Source organism: Diplotaxodon limnothrissa, linkage group LG11, assembly GCF_057381915.1.
Source record: "Diplotaxodon limnothrissa isolate DT_005_m linkage group LG11, D_limnothrissa_male_GT1.1, whole genome shotgun sequence".
NCBI classification, from domain to species: domain Eukaryota; kingdom Metazoa; phylum Chordata; class Actinopteri; order Cichliformes; family Cichlidae; genus Diplotaxodon; species Diplotaxodon limnothrissa.
This window is the reverse complement of record NC_140606.1, coordinates 38,711,213-38,727,387: the sequence shown is the minus strand read 5'-3', so window position 1 is coordinate 38,727,387 and position 16,175 is coordinate 38,711,213. Positions and strand designations below refer to the sequence as shown.

Genomic DNA, 16,175 nt, shown 5'->3' with positions numbered 1-16,175 from the left:
AAAGTAAATAAGAAGAGCTAGCTTCACAGCATTAGCCTAAGTCCACCGGCTCTGAGACCTCAGACTTCAGACTTATTCCATTTCCTCTATAATTATTACAGAACTGTAGCTCATGGGGCTGAAAGGTGCTTTACGCCTGCAGTCTTTCAATTCGCCAGCAGGGGGTGAAAACGAGTCCAATCATGTAGACGTCTGAATCATCTGAAAACAACGCTCTGTTCCGTTGATATGTGAGCTCAGCCAACTCTTTCCTGATGAGTTTACGGTCTTATTGAATAAAACACGATGTTCACTTTGGAAATAAAGGTCCCATCATTATGCTTTAGCTTGGAGCCATCTTGGGTTAAGGTGCTACTGTAAGACTGTGAGGTATCCCCCTGTGTCTCAGTCACATCTGCGACACGCTCGCGACGTTTGGTTTTAGGCTGCGGTAAAAACACGACTCAAATACTGAGGTAAACATTAAAAATCTCAAACTGCTTTCCAAGGATTCTTACACTCTCCTACTTTCACGATGTCTTTGGCGATAACTGTCCGGCTAAACCAGCTGCAAGTTAAGGCGTCTTCAGTTACTCCACCACCTTCAGCTCAGGCTCGAGCTCCGCCCGGCTGCTCAGAGAGCAGATCTCCACAGGCCTGTTTATGCTGGCGCCCTCCTCCGGAGTGACCAGTGGATCCTTCCCGAGACTAACTTTCCTTTTTTGCCACATGTGGAGCGATCCGAGAATCATGATGCAGATGCACAAGGCCAGCATGAGTGAAACACCTACGAGCTCACCGTAGTAACTCTTCTCCTTCGGAGTCACGTCGTCGAGCTGCACTCCGTACTGTGTGTCAGAACTACTGCTCTGAAGGTTCCTGTTTGTTCCGCGATGTTCTTTGGAGGTCACCTTGCCCGTAGGACTGGTTGTAAATCCATTCTTTCTGTCATCGGTGGTGTATTCATTGGTGTGTATGAGCCGTGTCGGAGACATTGTTGGATCGTCGGTAACAATGCTCTCGTAGGTCTCGTCCGGCCCTGCAGTTTCATGGGTTCTTGGGGTCAAGTTAGAGCGCATCAGCTGTACGTCATAGCTTTCAACTACTTGTTTGTACCCGGCTTCCTCTGCCTCACAGCGGTAGACCCCTGAAGTGTCGTTAGTGACGACGAAGCTGAGACTGCCGTCATCTGATTGGATGAAGAGCTTCTCTGACTGAGGGAAGGCCCAGGTCAGAGTGGCCAAGTTGGAAGGTGTCAGACACGAAAGCCTCACCACTTCATTCATGTGAGCGCGGACCACTGCAGGCAGCAATGTTACAGCATCAAGGTTAAAACTCTGAGCTTGTTTCCAGAATACGTTCAACAGAATTTCTCAGTCTCCGTATCTGCCAACAGATTTGTACATCACCTGTGATCTTCTCGGCCTCGGTTTGCCCCTGACATTTGTCGTCCACATTACTGTCTTCCAGGTTCTGAACCCTGAAAAGGAAAACAACATTGTGTGTGAACCTTTAGCTTCTCACGACAACAAAAAATCCTCGAACATTTTTTACATCTTCATGTTTTGCAGATTGTCCGTTGGTTGTAGAGCTGTTGGCCCTTTGCTTCCACATTCATCCTTTCACAGGACATGCTCCACCTGCAGCTTTAAGCATGGTCGAAGCTCCAGCTCACCCATTCATCACCTAATTTAATGTCCCCACATTAAATAAAGCCCTCTTTCTCAGGTGGTTGCAGCTTTGTTAAATTAGAGAATGTATTGCTTTTGTGCAGTTTCTTTAAATGTGTACAATGACAATAAAGGGCTATTCTATTTTACTCTAGTCCTAAAATAAACACAGGTGATAGTTTTCGAGCTGCAGCTACGTGTACATTTTGATGGTCTACGTGTCAGAAACACCAGAGAGTATCTGCTATATGTGGCATCACTCTCAGCGCTGCAAAGACAACTCCGATGAATGAATAGCGACAATTACAATTATTACAACAACGGTTGCCAGAGTCCTGCGGCTGAATTGTTGCTGAAATAATTTTAACTAAAATCAGGGTTTCAGAAATGTTAGTGTTATTTATCCAGGGCTGAAAAGCCGGCGATGGTTTCATCTAAAGCATCTAATCATTTCAAGACTCATTTCTTAAAGTGTAGTAGATAAAAAGACAAATATCAATCAGGAATCTTAAAGAAAGCTGATGGTTTATTTTGTATGTGCAGGTCACATCTGTTCTGGACTATCTCAGAGTGAGTTTTACTTACATGTCCTCATGACCACCATGCACACGGGCACAGACCCTGCTAGCGCGGCTCCATCCACACAGAGGATCTCTGGCCAGGAGACACTGACTGCAGGTTGTGTAGGTCGAGCAGTTGGCCACGGGTACGGCAGTCACGCCTTCAGATGTCCCCACATAGAGGACTCCCTGCAGGAGCAGAGAAACAGTCAGCCGGACGAATGCGAATCTGACAGATCTCTCAGGTTTCAGAGCGCAGGTGTTCAAATCTGTGAGACGCAGTCGTCCTGTACACATCTCTACCTGCACCCGCGTGAAGGCTCGTGCTTCCCAGTAGTTCTCTAAGATTAACTTTTGATCTTTTTATTTTTTGGGTGCGAGTCAAAAACATTTGAATGTGAACAGGATGCTTTGTTTGCTGATCAGTCAATGAATTGTGCAGTTTACCTTGGAGGTGGAGAGGACCACGCTTTGGACCGTCTGAGGCTGGGCGAAGAGCTGAATCTCCTCAATGACCCAAGGACCCTGATCAAGCAAAACCACTTTGTGGAGAAATCCAGACTCTTGGACAGTAGAGAGAAGCGATAAGTCGTTTTAAGTCATGCAAGAACCACAACTACCCTTCAAAGCTCGTTACTACAAGCAGGATGTGACCGTTTACATCACTGAACTATCATTTTGATCACATGTCCATGCACTGACTGCTTGGGCTCGTCTATGTTCACAGTCTCACCTGTGATGAGGAAGAGGAGGGTATGCTGTTCATCGTTGGCTGCGCGTGCTCTCATCACAGCCACGCGACTGTACTGCTGCTCCGATGAGACGACGACCGGACCTTTGCCGACAGGCGTCACAGGGTTTGTGGTCAGGAAACTCTTCTTCACTTCCCCCAAAACAGCGTCAGTAGAATTGCCAAGTCCACACTGTCAGGAGAACATAGAGGGTCAAACAGTAAGATCTGGAAACACAGCTCGTTTTATGACAGACGGCATTAAATCATTTTTGTTTTTATGGCATTTTCTGCTGCATCTTATTCTCCTCGAGCGGGTTAATGAAGAAACGTTTTTAGTAAAGTGCAGATGGAAACTTGAAAGGTGCTTACAGTATGTCTGACATAAATTAGCAAATCTATCTTTGATTTTACGATTGCTTTGAGGATTCAGGAAGTCTAGAAAGAAATGAACCCCCCCACCGTTCCCAGGTAGCTGTGCGTTTCCTGTTGCGTACTCCACTGGTGGGTCCCCGTTACGAAGGTCCTGTAGCTCCCCTTGAACACGTCTTTGATGTCCTCAAGTCTGAAGAAACAAACTGCAGACTCTGGACCTCTGGACCTGAAATAAACCAGATTGCAGCGGTTACCTCGACGTCCTTAAGACAGATTTGAGACGTCCTGACTTGAACAGGTACGTTTAGAAACAGAGCTAATGTGCTAAAGTTGTGGGTTTGTTTTATTTGAGTCAACAATGATTGGCCTAAAACCAGGACATACACGAGATCCTGCTGAATTTGATGGTTCTGTTGCTTTCGCTGCCATGGTTACCAAATATCCCATACATTAAAGGAAAATGTGCCCAAAGACGCAGTTCAAGAAAGAATCTCATGTCAGCCCAGCGATGATCCAGTGAAGACTCCTCTGATCTTCCACTGTTTATTTTAACGTGACTGTCTCTTAAAAACTTGGTTTATTGAAATTGTCTCACGCATGAACATAAAGACGGCACAAATTTGCTCTTGTACAGTAAATCTCTCAGCTGTGAAGGGGGTCTCTGGGGTATCGGGCCCCCTGGGACAGGCAGGAAGGGACCATTTTTCTTTTTCTGCTACTAGTTTGTGTTTGTCGACCATGGAGCCATGCCACCCTGGCTCATGTGGTTTTCATCGCTCAGTCCCAAATAAGTAATTGGCAGAACCACAGCATGGAAAACGCTTTGTAAGAGCAGCCACCAATCACTCATCTGAACATCCAAGCTGGGAAATTCGGGGGTTGACCCTCAGCTGTTTATTTGGCAGTAACTAGATGTAAACATGGCTTTAATAAAAAATGTGACAGTTAAAACATTTAAGACCAGAACAATCCAAACATCATCCCTCTTATTTCCTGTTTACCTACCACTGAGTCGTGAAGACACCGTAGAACAGAGTGTCAGCAATGTCGCCGCCCTCTGGTGGCGGGAGGGTGAACACATCCTGGAGAATATTGAAGGGAAGCTGTTTCTCAAACTGACAGAGCAGAGTGGCTTTGGTAAAGGACGTCCATTTCTTCTGCAGAGTCCTCACTCCACCAACATCATCCTGTAAAACCAGCACAGAACAATCCTTCATGTAATATTAATGGTAATACGCACATTCACATTATGCGCTCTCGCTGTTTGCTGTCACCTTGCAGACTTGAGCCACCCGAGCGGTTTTCAGATCCTCTACGTAACTGAACTCTTTTCCAACTTCACTAAAGAAGAAGTAGAGTTTCCCCTCTGCTGGGTCCAGTGATGAGCTGACAAATGTAGGCTCTGAAATACAGAAGTGCAGGAAGTGAGTACAGAACAGAGTCTGTGCCATGTGGTCTGAATACATCTGGAGCGTACAAAGTACTCAGCTGACAGACCGATGGGTGGAGAAAGAGTCAACACATAATATGATGTGTTTATGTGCAGCAGACATAACTTTTTAAAACGACAAAGACACTGCGACGTCTAAGACAAAGAGGAAATGAGCAGCTGGAGACAGAACGCAGGGAATTCTGCAGACCTCACAGCTGTGGTTTGGTTGAAAGTATTTGAGCTGACACAAACATGTCTGATCCATGTTTACGAGGTTTTTGTGGTTTTTCCATGTCAGTGTTTTAAAGAACAGTAGTTATGACCAACATCTAAGTGTTGGCAGAGTCACTGCCTCGATGTGTAAGACGCTGATTCACATCGAGGCTACTGCAGCAGGTTATGGGAAGCTTTTTCTGCTTCTTCATTAATAAAAATGTAGTTTAAATGTCAGAAACACGTCTCTTGAGTTACTTCACAACAACCTCATCACAGGAATATCCGAGCTTTAGTAGGCGGACCTAATAATTGAGGATTTTGCTTGTGGATGCTCAGGAGGAGCAGCAGCTCCAACAAAGACGCAGAGTAGCTTTGAACCGGACAGAACCTTTGCTGTTTCGGACCCCATAGACCCAACCTCCAAGGGCCAAGAAGAGTTTGTCCATTTGTACAAAACCTGGCACTGAATGTACAACGATTTATATTTGCCACTAAGGCTTTGGCCTCCCTGCCCTACCATGCCCATGCAGGATGCTGCAGCATAAACACTGTGCCCTGGCTGACATTGGTCAGCTGGATGTGTAGAAGAGTGACGTCCTTCATCCTGGTCTTTAGTGGCACCAAATGTTATATGTGGAACCTGTTTAAACAGGAACAATGAAGAGACACCTAGGCTCCGGTAACTGGACAGGTGCTTTGGTTTGTGCGTCGAGTGGACAGTTTTACTGAGATGCTGACGAAGACTCAGATATGAGAAGATGAGACCTGAACACCAGTGTGGATGACTCCAGTCCCATCTTTGCACAGTTCTGAGTCCAGGATAGATTATAAAGCTACTTTTTTTAACATATTAAAGATCGGACACCCCAATCATTACACTGCATATGTCAACTGCACTCCAACTTGAGGCTGGAAACCAAGGCCTGAGTTTCACCTGCTCAAAAACTAAAGTAATCCCACACACGTGGCTTTTTTAAATAATTCTCTTTCACCACCTTGAGTTTGGGGGTGTGACAGGACTCCTACGCGTGCTCCTATATTAGTGGTGGTTTCAGCGGTGAGACATATCACATTATCACAGATATGCATTTAGGTGTGTGAGACAGATGTCAGTAATTATTTTTACCATTTGTGGCCAACAGCCCACATTCGATGACACTGATGCAGATCCATGAGTGTGATATGGACTAAAGCGTGATGCAGTTACAGCCACACGTGAGGACATCTACCAAACATCAGGGTAACAGCAGAAGCTTACACATAACACTACACTTAGATTAGTCCTTCTTTAAATATATGAGTTTTCTGCTTTCCTTGCTTGATGAGCTAAGAGGTGAAAAAGGGGCGGAGCAGGCCTATATGTAGACCTGCAAAGTGGGTCATACCACAACTCTGGGTCATTGGGGGGAAATGGAATTTGTTACGCTAGTTTCAGTCCGGTTCTTGTGTGTTTGTGATGCCATATTTTAGGGTTTTTCATTTGCCTGAAATTGCAGTGAAATTCAGGTGTAAAGCAGAAAAGTCCAGTTTGTTCTTTTAGTTTCTGCACCCATTAGTTTCTTTGTGACAAAGCTTTTTACAGCTTGATTTATCCTGATCATGTTCGCTCACCTTCCAGTAGGCGGATCGACGTCTCCAGGCTGACGTCTGGACGGCCGTCTTTGCTGAAGTATCGCAAAATCTGTGGTTTGATTCCTCTGAAGTCGGTTTTTGTGGCTGTGAACAGCTCGCCGTCTGCACATAAATAAACAGGAGAGCTCCGGGTGTTTGTTTTAAAGCACATATTAACGTGAGAACATACAACAAATGCTGCTCTGCTTTGGTCAAATAACAACACAGTACACATTATGTACTGTGTATTATTCATGTGTGCCAACTCGCACATCAGTGTTAATATTCCTCGCATTAGCGATCGTAGTAACCAGTGTGTCGTGAAAACAGCCGTACATCTGATACATTTTTAAATATATTTTTGGCTCTTTTATTAGATTGATGCAGTGCATGCAGGACATAACACAGTACGCGCTGCTGTGCACAGGGAAGGAAATGACAGGCACGCTCCGTGTCAGAGAGTAAACCCTGCTGCTGTTTGGTTTGTGGGTCACAGCCAGTGACACCATGCCACCCACAGATGCTGTGCTTCATATGAAATTCTCTCATGCAACTGTGGTTTGTGCAAAAGGTGAAACAAAACTTTTTTTATTGCAACTGACATCCAACGTGAATCAGATAGTTTTCCACTTGTTTTTGAAAGCATTGCATCCTACACATTAAAGGTCACAAAGTTAAGGCTACAGATTTCTCCACTGAAACTTATATTGCAACAAAAACACAAGAAAATATGGAAATTAAGTGAGAAATAACGTTTCATTTATAATGTAATTAAAGCTAAACTTTTGGCTCATACTGAATACTCCATTACTGCATTTTTATTTAAAAAAAGAACCGAAGTAAAACTGTGACTGAAACGTAATAAAAGCTAAACATTCACTCTCAGTTACTCTGAAACTAAACTGAAATGTGTAAAAAAAAAAAAAAAACTCTGGAAAGAACTGAAACTAAACTTCTGCAAAACAAAAGGAAGATAAAAAACAAAATAATGAAAAGTAGTTTAAATTCAGATTCAAATTTTGCAGCACTCCTCATCCCCAAAATATCAACTCTGCAAAGATTCTTGCTGAGTTACGTGCAAACAGCTTGAGGTTTGACCACTTTATCGCTGAATGCGAGCCCAGCGGAAAGTTGCAACTCAGCACACTGACCTGCGATGACGACGGCGCTCCTCTCGAAGGGGCTGAACGGACAGCGACCTTTAGCGCTGACTTTTTTGACAATGGAGAAGCTTTGGGTGTCCTGATGAAGACAAACAAAAGCTCAGCTGAACATCCAACTGTGTCTGAGCTGTTAGGAAGCATTTATATAGGACATAAGATTTTTCTCATCTGGTTAATAGACTTGGTTGAAGCTGACAGCATGTATGAACTTACGATGTACGCTTCTTGGGGGCTGTAAGCGTAGCTGCCACAGGTGTAGAGATGGGTGGAGTTTAGAGGTTGCAACACGTGGATAAAGTTTGGACATTCATTCTGCAAAACAACAGAAACTGAATAAAATCTCTACATTTTTCCTTTACGTCCTCTCCCATACGTACTCCTGTTGACTCCTCCGCAGCTTTAAACAGTACGAAGCTCTTCTGGTTAAAATATCTCAAAGTTTTATCTTTGGTGGGTGTTCTTGCTTTTTTATATCCAGCTACATTAGGGCCAGGTAGAAAAGGGAGGGACCAACGTGGAGTGAAGCGATGTGGTCCAGGAATCGGGGTTTCAATTCTCTGCAGCGTTAAATACATTTGGATTGTTCCTTACTGGTGAAAATTCACCATACAGTGAAAAGAAAAAGTATTCATATTCATACACAATTGCTGCTGTGTGTGGATTTTATATTTACCATTAAATCCTTTCCTTTCCCCGTGCAATCCGATGTCTCTTTATCAGACGGACTCCACTGCACCTGAACAAAACACAGACGAACTGTTGGGCATCACGGGACCTCAGCAGTAAAAGTAATAATATTTCAGTAAAATTCAAACAGTTTCTTCTGAGCACCTTCTTGTTCAGTCTGATGACATCACTCTGGTTAACGTCCAGTGACAGGATGGCGTTTTGTGCACCAACGTAAAGAGTGGAGCTGTCGCTGCTCAGCAGCAGAGCGGTGGTGTTGTGGAGGTCACCGTGGCCAAAGTGGAGCAGAGGTCTCTCCGTGGAGTCTGGACACAAACACACAGAAACCACAGCAGCTGTTACTGAAACTCCAGGTTGCACAGGAGCTGGACTCAAGACGACACTCGGGGCTGGATGCACAGCAGATTCAAAGAGAAATCTAACCTGAGGATCTCAGCAAACACTTGGAGGAAGCTAATATTAAGCAAACATAAGGGCCTTGCTCTACAAGCTCACACGCAGGGTGATTCAGGCGCAGCGTGTCTGAGCCGTGTGTGGGAAAACGCTCTGTAACCTTTAAGGACGCCGCAGAAGGGTCATTACACGGGGCGGGTCAATTTAAAGAGATACGTTTAGATAAGTGTTAGTCAGAAGTGCAAACAGAGCAAAGAAAGCAAGTTTATCAAACATGAAAACATCGAAACAAAGTTCCTGCGATTTCTTTTGAAGTTTTACAGCTTCGCTCTGCGCTGTGGCTTCTGCTGAGCTTATCTTCAGACAGGGATAAATAAAGACGGAGACTACAACAGGAGGTGAGAGGACGCAGCTCAGCGAGCACCCGCAACATGTCATGCACTTCACTCACCAGCTGACCGGCACAGAGACAGAGACAGACTGCAGCCTCACAAACAGGCAGTGCTGTTTGTGAGGCTGCAGGTTTGGAGAGGATGTGGTTCAGAGCTGCAGAGAAACTCTCCACATATGAACGATAAGATTTAAAAATAAGAAACATCTCAGCAGCAGATTTCTCAGTAGACTTGTTTACAGTGTCTCAGTCGCACTGCTGCCATCTCTGCAATATTTCTGATCACGTGACATTTTATTGATTTACTTCTTTAAGCTTGAGTAAAGATGGCCCCTTCTTACTGACGCGACTCACTTGTACTGCTTTCTGCTCGTTAGAGTTTTGAATGTTACATCTGAACGCTTTTAAGAACTTAACAGGAAGCTGGCTCAGTACTTCCTGCGCTTCCTGGCTATTATTTATGAATGCAGATATATTTGTGCAAAGGCTACGTCCACACATAAACGCCAAAAACGAAGGAAAACGCTGCCAGAAACATACCAAGCAACAGGTGGCGATATATTCCTAACCTGTAGAAATGTTGGCCAATCAGAAACAGTAAAACAAGTAAACAAAGATGGCGCATAGAAGCAGCACTGAGTCGTTTAAACGCTGCAGAGAGTAAAATTAACAGTATTGTAGAAATTCATTTCACCGAAACAATAACGTGGCGCACAGTGTGACGTCAAAAAAGGCGCACACCTTTGACGCTGCGTTTTCTGCGTTTTCCTCGTCCGCACGTAAACGTGAAAACAGTTTTTTTAAATCTCCATCCTGGCAGGAGTTTTTAAAAATCTGTTTTCAGTGACCGAAAACGCCGTTTACGTGTGGAAGAAAGATGCGAACGCATCAGAAAAATCAGCTTTTTCAAAAATACGCGTGTAGGCGTGGACGTAGCCGAAGACAATAAAACGTAAAGTCGCCATCAGCTAACGGGACCCTCGTTTGCGTCGCAGACTTTTAGCCTAACAGGGTGACCATATTTGGATTTCCAAAGGCACGAAGAGCTTTAATACTATTGTTTGCTTAAAGAAAACGTTAACACACCTAAACAATGCTTTCTCTGTGCGGTTAATGAATAAAAACTGTCATGTAGGCTTTTTGCTCAACAATTGCAAAAAAAGAGGCCGGTTGGGGACGTACTTTTAGCTTGCATGCAACCAAAGCATGACTCACACTCGCAATGTAACGAGCAACCAGAAATCTTACCAGATATTTCAATCTTTTCACAGAGATTAGTTTGATACCAACAACTCAAATAAAATAACTGAACAGCAAACTGCCAGGAGCCACTGAAGGTCATAAAACCTGAAAATTATCTGAAAGCTGGAGGATTTGAGAATCTGTGACATACAAAATAAGGAAATGTTTCTGTCAGCAGAGAACCTGAAGCAGTGACCACGTTAACTTTGTACTGAAACAGCCGTCCGACGATCGACCCACCGGAGGCTTGTTCACCTCAAACGTGCCTGATCGATGACGTCACCTTCACAGGATATTCACTAAAACATCAACGCAAAACCACAGATGTGTGTCCATTCTGTGTTTCAAGAGAAATATAAAGAAATGAGGGGCAGCTCAAAGACTTTTGCACAGTACTGGGGTGAAAATGTGAGCGCTGATGAATTCCTGCAACCTTTCACAGGTTTTTAAGGACTCTGCACCCACTGAACTTGTTTTTAATAGTTCAGCACGTGTGCTTTTTTAATTGTTTTTGTTTGTTTGTTTGTTTTTTGTTGTTAGAATCTGAATGCTTGAAAGTAATAAGAAGCATCAGAAAAAAGAAAAAGTGTCCGATTTTATTCTGATCGAAGAGGGACGGTCTGAAACTGCTCAGTGGAGCCACTTCAGGACCAAAAGAATGCTCATCATCTGAACACCAACAGATCAAACTGACAGAAAAGCGTCTCCTAATCACAAACACCAGACTCCGATCAGCAGAAGTCCTGTCAGAGGAAGTTTGTCTGGTCTCAGAGGACGAGGAGCGCCGGTGAACAGCTTTCCAAGAAGCGCCGCTCAGGGCAGCTCAGACATGTCGCAATTCACAGCGAAGGACAGAAAAGTGAAGCGAATCCTTGCTGAGGATCAGTGACGGCAACAAAACGCCTCTCACGGTTTTCTGCTTTTGTTCGCTGTTCCCTTCACAGCTTCTTCCTTTGTGTTTTCCCTCGACTTCTCTCTTCTTTAACTAAATCTGCTTTTTGTTTGAAGCCTCACTCTAGCTCATAACCTGGTGAAAATATAAACCCTCTCATTATCACACATGCCACAGAGTGGTTGATTATGGTTTTTAATATATATATACGTTTCCCCATGACAGCGACCGCGAGAACATGCAGTCATCTCAGCCTCAGCTGACCTCATTTTGTTGTGATAGAAGAACTAAATAAACCAGATCCGAGTTCTGAGTTGATCCGATTGTTGGAGCAGTCGCAGAGAGGCCTGGCAGGATCAGTTCAAACAACTTGATCACCTGGAGGAGGGGTGGGCAACTCCAGGCGTCAGGTTTTAGGTGTTTCAGCTGATTTAAACGGCTGAATGAGCTCCTCAACATGTCCTGAAGTTCTCCAGAGGCCTGGTAATGAACTAATCATGAGATTCAGGTGTGCTGACCCAGGGTGATCTCAAACCTGCAGCATGTTGTAACTTGGAGACTGTTGACAGGTGACTTCATTAAATTTAGTAAAGTGGCTTATCGAGTTTCACAGTTTGAAACATTAATGCTTGGCAGTGAAATCTTCCTTAAATCTTGCTAAACTGTGTCTTATACGCAGTTCTGGTTTCATCACAACTTACTTCTGCTTTCCAATCTCACCGCAGGCATGAATGAACGTCTGTTACCATAGTTACGCTGACTCAGACTGGTTTTTATGGGTTTTTATGTGTCACTAAATGCCTGCATGAATAACGATCTGATGGCCACAAAAGTCCCGAAAACACTAAGACGAACGGCTTGATGTGAGGTGTGCTGCAGTTTTAGGAGCCAGCGTGCGCTGACAGATTTATGATGTCATAGTGTCCCCCGCCGTCCTCTCCAGCATTCACAGCAGAGCGTTTAAACACACCTCATCTAATCAAAGACATTAAAGAGCCGCTGAAGGAGTCCTGAGTGGAAAACTAGAGAATTCTGCAGCAGTTCTGCAAAGAGCCAATCAGCAGCCTGACCGGGAAACTCATGAGCCAATGGCGTGGCTGCAGCGATGCACCCCACACGGTCACAGGTGTGTGTTGGCAGAGAGAGGAAAGATGTTTAATGTGCTCATCCACTGATTGCTGTGCCGTCGTCCTCGTTGATCTGCTCTCCTCTGATTCGGTGTTGGTGCTGAGTCCAGCGCTTGGTTTCTGCTCTTCGTTTTTCTCGGGCTCCCTTGTTTGTGTTTGACCTTTATAACAAATTTGTTGCACATTCAAAAGTTTCTTAAAGTGCAGCATTGCTCCAAGGTTTTGAATATGGATTCAGGAGCTTAACAGATGTACAAAAGTTTTCTCACCAACCTTTTCTCAGCGTGCTTTAATTAGCTGTTTGTTGTTGTTGTTTCAAGCTCTGGGGGGAGATGTGAGAGACTTTCATCACGTCGTCACTGTGGCTGCGTGAGGCTGTGTGAAACACGGCGCTAGCCACCATAACCAGAACCATAACCATGTGAAAAGGCTGTCAAAGTCGCAGGCTTTTGAAACTGGCCGAGCGTGAGACAGAAGAGACTGATACAGGCCGGACGAGCCAGCCATCGGTGAACTGCAGCCAGTCTGGAGAGGCTGGAAGATGATCTAGCAAATGAGAAAGTCACCATACCTTGCTGCTGCGCACCAAGCAACACTGTAAAGGAAGAACTTCTGGACAGACTCCAGGGTTGTACTTGGGTACATCAACAACGAGGCCCGTGCTTTGCACACATTTGTATCAAATACAATTTGCAAAATAAATCTCAGTACATCAGCAGTGGTGTTTGCACTGCAGCAGGCTTCTCCAGCTGTAGAGGTAACCCCCGAAGAAGTTAAAAGTTAAAAGGGTTCAAGCACTAAGAAGACTGAAAATGCATCTCTCCTTTCATTCCAAAGGACCACCACATAACAAGGATGATGACAGCTCACTATCATGAGCAGGTTAAACACCAAGGAAAGGGTCTAACCATCAACGAGATCAAATGGATGTTGGATCCCAGGAATAAACAGAACTGTTGCATCAGTGTGTTAAATGCAGGAAACACAGAAGGTCAGGAGGAGCAGCCAGAGGCAGACCTGCCATCTGAGCAGGTGGATCAAGCTCCACCTTTTACTTCTTGTGCTTTGGAGTCTTTTGGACCATTTTGCAGAAAGCGAGGGTGTAATGAGAGATGAGGACGTTCGTTTACGAGGCAATGTCTGCTGTGAACAGTTGCCAACTCACTGTGGGATGTTTCTAGAAGGGATCTGAATGTTTGGTGACAGTCATCGAACAGGCAGGAACAAGTGGAGATCAACGATTTGACTCGTGGACCAGAAAATGAGAAAGGAGGGAGGACGATGTGACAGGAAGTGTATTGTTGCTCTCAGGGGCTGTTTAAGACAACGACTACATCCTTTACTGAATAAAGGCTTCATGCACAGATTATTCTGTTTCCATTTTGTAAAAAGCCTCAGGCTTTAAGGTCATTCTGAGTTTAGAAATCATCAGTGTTACATTTCTCTTTTTTGTGTAAATGGCCTTTAAATGGTCAGACATATTTGAGATATATTTTCACATATATGTTTTAAAAAGTTTCTGCTTCAGTTTAAAGTAGGAAAAAGGAGAAGCAGAAAGAAACGCATGTTACCTGTTAACAAGAAGCTGGCTGGCAGTGGCACGAACTTCATCCATCCTTTAATAAGTGATAGCAAACTGTTGTTTAACAGAGTTTATGTGGAGCTGTAAACTAGTGAGATGATATAGTGACGCTTTCACCTGCTTGTGACTGTTTAAGCTAATGTTGGAGCTCTTTGTTCTCTTACACACAGGTGTTAATTGGCCGCTCTGGGATATAATAAATGTACCAATAAATCGATTAACCAAAGCTAGTGGTTTACTTGATGCCATTGCTCAACCCGATAAAGGCCCAACTTCTTTTCTGAAATGGAGAAGTGACTGTTGCACCAAGCTCTGAGTGCAGGCCTCCTGCTGAAGGTGCCGGGGGTCGTTTTGCACCCACACTGCTGTTACTGAGACTCGGAAGCTGTCGTGTGCCGTTCAGCCCGACGCTTCTCTCCGCAAACTTAGCCTGTCTCCAACTTCTGGAGCCTGACAGGATGCTGTCACGTCTGTCATCCTGCCTGTCAGCAGCAGTGTTAACTTACGTGACTGGTTCCAGTGAGCTGGAGCTGGCGGAGGTGCGAGTCTGTCCTCCAGCAGCTGTGTTTTTACACTGAAGGTGACAGAGGCTGCTCCCGATGGGGTTTGCATCATTTACATATGAATCAGAAGCAAAGAATGGAGAATGATGAAGTTCGCTCGGATTACGGGTTTGGGTGGGAGAATCTGGAAGTGCGGAGGTTCCCGCGAGAGTTGATGATGAATCCCAGCTGCTTCGATCCCACTGCTGTAAACACGTATACACGTTTCCAGCGTGCGAAGCCAAACGATTGCACAAACTCTCCTGGAAAACTCGCGGCCACAGCTGCAGCCTACAGAAAGCGATAGCTCTGAAAGTCCGTCCAGCTGACACAACATCTGGCACGACTCCTCTGTGCGTCCACGCCCCGCACAGCACAGCTTTGACCCGGCTGCATGTGACTGCACAACAGAAAAACACTGTGTGGACCGAGTTGGTGTCAGAAACGTGAAATACATCAGTTTGCACGCAGCGTGGGTGAAGTGCGGCGCCGGTGTAAGACAACGAAGGATTATTCCGCAGTGCGCGCTGGTGCGTTAATGTTTGCAACATGCAGCTATGTGTGAAATCTTTCCTGTTAGATCATTTTCCTGTTTTCAGACAAACTCGTCATATTCACGAGTCTCAGCTGAACATGTGACCGAACTCTGTTTCACAAGCTCGGAATGAGGACAGATCCCCGGGGAAGTGAACGCATCACAGCAGATATTACAAAGATAAGACCTTAGATGGTTCGTGCAAAGCGCCATCAGGCCGAACAGACGCATCTCTGCCGTGCAGGCGGACAGAAAATCAGCTGACTTTGAAGCAACAAAAAAAGCTTTTACATTGTTTTTCCAAGACAAACAGATGTGAAAACATCACCTCTCACATCACAGAAATCATTATTAACCCCGCACTGAGAAAATCTGCTTTTGGGAGCAAAACTAAAAAACATCCAAAGATTTCATAAACTTTTTTCCCTTTAAAGAAAAAACAGAACCGTCCAATAAAAAAGGAGGGACGGAGACTCTGCGAGACTCAAGCACAAAATTAAAACAAAGCGTTGGACTTACTGAGAGCGAAGGAGATCCGCGGAGGAGAGAGGGAACCCTCGGAGCTCAACAGGAGGTGGAGGAGGAGGAGGACGGCTGGGAGAGCCATGATGGATGAGCTGGTGAAGGTGATGGAGCAGAGCTTTGTTAAACGTGCAGCTCGTCTGTCGCCTCTGCCTAGCACTGAATCAATGCGGCTCTGATCACTGAGCAACACGACCACAGCTTCCTCCTCGCAGCGGTCGGAGATCAGAGGGAGGAGGGTGGAAGCTTCTCTGCACAGCCTCAGTGCTGGGCTGAGCTGGCTCGTGTCACGCTGTGCAGATAACACTTATTTTCACCAAAGACGCCAAAATGAGAGTCTCGTTTGTTCCTCTGAAAGCTGATCAGGGGACTTTGGTTTTCTCTTTGCTTCTCGTGTTCCTCTGCGGTGCTTCACCTTATTTTTATGTCTGACTCCAGCTAACACGCCACACTCACCTGCTGCTCAGTTTGAACTTTATCATTTCCACATGGATGGAGTGGCTTCCATTAGATGTTTTCTTTCACG

At 44.9% G+C, this 16,175-nt stretch overlaps 1 protein-coding gene across 1 annotated transcript; it reads right to left on the bottom strand.

Moving 5' to 3' along the window:
* Positions 1 to 297: 297 nt before the first annotated feature.
* Positions 298 to 15,734, bottom strand: LOC146623587 (semaphorin-4B-like). Its single transcript, XM_085366014.1, has 14 exons — positions 15,647 to 15,734; positions 8,568 to 8,728; positions 8,410 to 8,472; positions 7,950 to 8,048; positions 7,725 to 7,815; positions 6,574 to 6,696; positions 4,589 to 4,716; positions 4,320 to 4,501; positions 3,402 to 3,540; positions 2,943 to 3,132; positions 2,657 to 2,772; positions 2,235 to 2,398; positions 1,389 to 1,459; positions 298 to 1,279 (listed from the first exon to the last, which is right to left on the bottom strand). The coding sequence occupies exons 1-14, from the start codon at positions 15,732 to 15,734 to the stop codon at positions 570 to 572; spliced, it is 2,325 nt and encodes a 774-aa protein (XP_085222140.1). The 3' UTR covers positions 298 to 569.
* Positions 15,735 to 16,175: the final 441 nt, after the last annotated feature.

Coding starts and splice junctions, on each gene's coding strand:
- LOC146623587 (XM_085366014.1), bottom strand. CDS start 15,734: ATGGCTCTCCCAGCCGTCCTCCTCCTCCTCCACCTCCTGTTGAGCTCC. Junction 3,133..3,401: donor CGCACAGCTACCTGGGAACG/GTGGGGGGGTTC, acceptor TTCTCCTGACAG/TGTGGACTTGGCAATTCTAC. Junction 1,280..1,388: donor CGAGGCCGAGAAGATCACAG/GTGATGTACAAA, acceptor TGCTGCCTGCAG/TGGTCCGCGCTCACATGAAT.